The sequence below is a fragment of the Hipposideros armiger genome, unplaced genomic scaffold (genome assembly GCF_001890085.2).
Source record: "Hipposideros armiger isolate ML-2016 unplaced genomic scaffold, ASM189008v1 scaffold_1239, whole genome shotgun sequence".
In the NCBI taxonomy this organism is placed as follows: domain Eukaryota; kingdom Metazoa; phylum Chordata; class Mammalia; order Chiroptera; family Hipposideridae; genus Hipposideros; species Hipposideros armiger.
In genome coordinates this window covers 223,533-228,217 of record NW_017732589.1, presented here as the reverse complement: position 1 = coordinate 228,217, position 4,685 = coordinate 223,533, and the positions used below count along the sequence as shown (strand labels likewise).

The 4,685-nt window shown below is 38.8% G+C and overlaps 1 protein-coding gene across 1 annotated transcript in view; it reads right to left on the bottom strand.

Annotated features, from left to right (window-relative positions):
• SHC3 (SHC adaptor protein 3) overlaps nucleotides 1-4,685 on the bottom strand; it is a 179,604-nt gene that overhangs the window by 42,481 nt on the left and 132,438 nt on the right. Inside the window, exons 8-9 of the mRNA XM_019633074.1 lie at nucleotides 2,435-2,445; nucleotides 1,200-1,495 (exon numbers count right to left, since the gene is read on the bottom strand). Coding sequence (XP_019488619.1) covers nucleotides 1,200-1,495; nucleotides 2,435-2,445 — 307 coding nt within the window. The remainder of the gene's footprint in view (nucleotides 1-1,199; nucleotides 1,496-2,434; nucleotides 2,446-4,685) is intronic.

The following is a 4,685-nucleotide window of genomic DNA, read 5'->3' as shown; positions in this document are numbered from 1 at the left end:
GAGAAACTGTCCAGGGTACAGGGGTAAACGTGCACAGGTGTTTGTAGTGCCTTCAGTGCCTCATTTGTTCATGAGACAGCTCAGGAAGTGATCTGTACACCATGTATACAGGGAGCCCTGGGAAGTCCACCCAAGTCACTCTTCAGTATACAGAAGGCACCACTGACAGACCTCATAAACATACTGAGAGGAAAAAGAAAGAAAGTGGGATTTGTGGATCAATATCATGCTTGCAAATTTCTAAAATGCACAAACACAAAATATATATTTTCCCAATATATTTTTAAAAATTCACCCAACAAAAGGAGATATGTTAGAATACACATCATATCCACAGAAGTGGTTGCCCAGGTGGAGAGGAGGAGAGGAGGTGCAGAGGTGGTGTCTAGAGAGCTGAGGTATGTGGGCCACTAACTCTGTCCAGACACCCATTTCAGGTAACACTGCCCCCTCCCCAAACACACAATGTTAAATTGTGCTCGCTACGTGCGGCTGAAGACTAAGCCTTCATTCCTACCTATCAATAAAAAAAAATGCAAGGTTCTTCATCACTATTTAGATAAGTCCACCTGCTTCTTTCTTTTCACTGGAGAAAACAGTTTATACAACAATCCTGGAATTTACTCAATGGTTAGGTTAACATAGTTGCAATTATTAAACTTGGCAATTCTTGGACTGTGCCAGGGTAAAGTCAAATCTCGTTATTGACTGGAAGACGTGATATTCAGTCAAATGCACAGAATTATTCAGACACAATTATACTGCCAAACTGATTGTCATGTGGCATTACTTCTTTGGGTGGGAAAACAAGACTGGTAAATAGGGGTTTACTTACTGTTTCATTCCAATTCTGTAACCTGTAAAGAAAACCTATGATTCAAGTTTTAGAGATAGTTGAGAGAAAAAGGAAAAGCCCAGAAGCCCTGCACTTCTTTGTTCAATATGAACGTATTTGGGAGAAAACTTTCTCACTTTTTTGTATTTACTTTAAATGATATGAGAATTAAGGCTTTCAGCTTGGGCCCTGGGCATTTTCCAAGTTTTATAGCTTGCAGAGGGCCCTGCCTGTGCATCCTGTAGCCCAGCTCTGGCACGAAAGCATTAGTCCCCTGTGTGTGGGGTCAGGGTCCTGGAGGAGTGACAGCCAGGGCAGCAGACACATGTAGGTGATGGAGGAAAAGTGGTCACCCTTTGCTCACCGTGCCTTCTGGGTCCACGAGCAGCAGGTGCTTGGCCTGGCCATCATGCATGCCTGTGAGAACAAAGGAGCCCGGGTTGGTGGTGCTCTTCCTGACCAGAAAGTCTCCGTCTCGCTTCAGTAGCCCCTCTGCCTCCTTCCTGCTCATCTCGCCTTGGTACCAAGGCTCCGCTTTCAGCTCTTCCAGCATCTTGGCATCCGGGGCTCTGGGTGAGATGGGGCTGATGCACTCCACAGAGGCTGCCTTGCTCAGCACAGGTCCCACGGACTGGTTCTTGAGAGCATCTTCAAAAGGTTCTGCCAACAACATTTGCCAACAACAGGTCAACCCAGGGAGAGCAAATGATAAACAGTACAATGTGAGGGATGGGAATGCAAAGACAACTCAATCAAAAGAAAGAACTAGAGATGAACAACAGGCTGGTAATATGAAGAGGCTCATCATAACACGCATTTGGAAGCAAAGCCCAAATCTTGGCATGACTCTCTGATGAGTCTGCCTTCCCAAGGCAGTTGGGCGTTGTGCCTTACACCAAGGATTCAAGCACATCCTTTGTCTAACTGGTGAGAATGACTTCAGTTTTGCATGCTTTAGGAGGCCACTCATATTACACATCATCTACTTTCTCTGGAACATCGACTAACCTCTTTAATAAATATGTTAGCTTCTGAATAAAAACCTGCCAGTACTAAAGGAAATACACAAAAGACAAGTTGCCAGGTTTTGATTTTGTGCAAAATCTAAACCCAACCCATCAAATGTTTATTTTTAAATCTTATTATTGGGTGACTTTTTAAAAGAGAATAAAATTGACATTTGTTGGATGCCTTTTGTGTGACTTGACCCAGGCTAGGAGCCCTACATCCCCTTGACCTTTACTTGTTTCCCTGTGGAAAAAGGCTCTTGTGAGAGTGTTTGAAACTGAGCCTGACTACACGCCCTTCAGAACATACCTCTTACCACAGGGCATCAGTGAGCAGTAAGGCTGCTGCTCTAACAACAAACGGCAGCAGCAAAGAAGTCACCAGGCTCGTCTAATTAAACCTCAGTGTTCAATTTTCAAATAAGGTAATTGTACAAAAGCACTCTGAAAATGCATGTGTTGCCACACAAGTGTATGTTATTGTAATGATTATTTAGGACCTCACTGCCAATCCAATACAGTGCAAGCCCCACAAGAACAAGTACAGTATCCTCCAGGGCCCCCAAAGCCCAAAATTGTTCCTTGGACATACCTAGTTCAAACCTATAAATATTTAATGAATGCTGTAAAATAAAACTAAGAAGAGGATGAGCAGCAGTGAGATGAATAAATGAAACAAAAATAAGGTCATTTTGACACTAATTAAATCATTTATACATTTGGAGAGAAAAAAACGTTAAAACTATTGATTAAAATTTGATTTTTTATCCTATCTTTTTCCTGATTACTTGTAGTTGGAAATTTGTATTATACTGTTTCTACATCANGTTTGTTGGGAATTTTTTGAGTACTAATTCAATTTTGTTAGAAGTAATCAGTCTGTTTAGATTTCCTGTCTCTTCTTGACTCAGTCTTGAAAGATTGTATGCTTCTAGAAACTTATCTATTTCTTCTGGATTGTCCAATTCATTGGCATACAATTGTTAGCAGTATTTTCCTATGATTTTTTGTATTTCTGTAATGTCAGTTGTCAGTTCTTCTCTTTCACTTCTGATTTTATCTATTTGGTTTCTCTCCCTTTTCTTCTTGATGAGTTGGTTAAAGGCATATCAATTTTTTTTGTATTTTCAAAGAACCAGCTCTTGGTTTCATTAAACTTTTTTTTAACTTTTTTTGTTTATTTCCACTCTGATTTTTATTACTTACTTCCTTCTACTCACTTTGGGCTTTGTTTGCTATTCTTTTTCTAGTTCCTTTAGATGTAAGTTTAGATAGTTTGAGATTTTTCTTATTTCCTGAGGTAAGCCTGTATTGCTATGAATTTTCCTCTTAGAACTGCTTTTATTGTGTTGCATAGATTTTGGGTCATTGTGTTTTCATTTTCATTTGTCTAAAGTATCTTTTGATTTCTTCCTTCATCTTATTGTTAACAAACTTATTGTCTTGTGGCTGTTATTTAGCCTGTATGTGTTTGTGTGTTTTTCAGTCTTTTCTTATAATTGATTTCTAGTTTCATACCATTGTGGTTGGAGAAGACACTTGATATGATTTCAATTCTCCTAAATTTATTAAAACTTGTTTTGTGTCCAGCATGTGGTCTATCTTAGAAAAATGTTCCATGTGCACTTGAAAAGAATGTACATTAATACTTTCGTTTGCGAGCATAATTTGTTCCAGAAACAAACTACTCATATTACAAGACATTGCTCGTTTACCATGTTAAAAATGTATTAGAAATGTTTGCTCACCTTGAGGAACACTCGCAAACCAAGTCACTCTCAATCCAAGGTTTTACTGTATATTCTCCTGCTTTGGGGTGAAATGCTCTATAAATATCAATTAAATCCATCTGGTCTAATGTATCATTTAAGACAACTGTTTCTTTCTTGATTTTCTGTCTGGAAGACCTGTCCGTCGGTGTCAATGGGTGTTAAAATCCCCTACTATGACTGTATTACTGTGGATCTCTCCCTTTATGTTCGTCAATATGTGCTTTATATGTGTAGGTGCTCCTATATTGGGTGCATCAATGTTTACATTATATCACCTTAATAGAACAAAACCTCAAATGTTTCCTTTTAGGCTGGTAACAATAAAAGGGAGCCCTCTCCTGGCCAATGCTCAAAGGCAACCTGGGGTAAAAACACGGGCACTGATTGGAAAGCAGGGAACAAAACTGTCAGTATTTGCATTGGCATGACCGTGGTTCTAGTAAAACTACTGCAATCAGCAAAATTCCTGGGCACAAGATCACACCACATTCCTATCCCTGCCGCAAGAACTGTTGAACAAAGGTAACCAAAAATAACATATCACGTACAACAGGAACTAAAACTAGACACTCTAGGGAATAACCTAACAAAAGAACCAAAAGAGCTTTCTGGAGAGAATTTTAAAATGCTAGCAAAGGACATCTTAAAAACTAAATAAGTGGAGATGTGTGCCATGTTTATAGATATGATTTAATACTGAAAAATGTCAGCTCTTCCAAATTAATCTATAAATTCAATGCAAGTCCTATCAAAACCCCAGCATGTTCTTTTTCTTTTCTTTTCTTTGTTGGTGACTTGGTAAAGTGAATCTAAAATAAAAACAAAGAAGAATAAAGGTCTGAGAACAGCTAAAACAACTTATACAAAGGAGAATCAAGAGGAATAACTCACACTACCAGAGATTAAGACCATTTCTAAGCTATAATGACTAACACAGTATGGTGCTTATATAAGGAATAAACAATCAGATCAACAGAATAGAACTGACAGTCCAGAAATAGACCTTTGACATAGGGTGACTCATAGGAGGAGCATCAGTACCACAGAGAAAAAATGAATTATTTGGCAAAT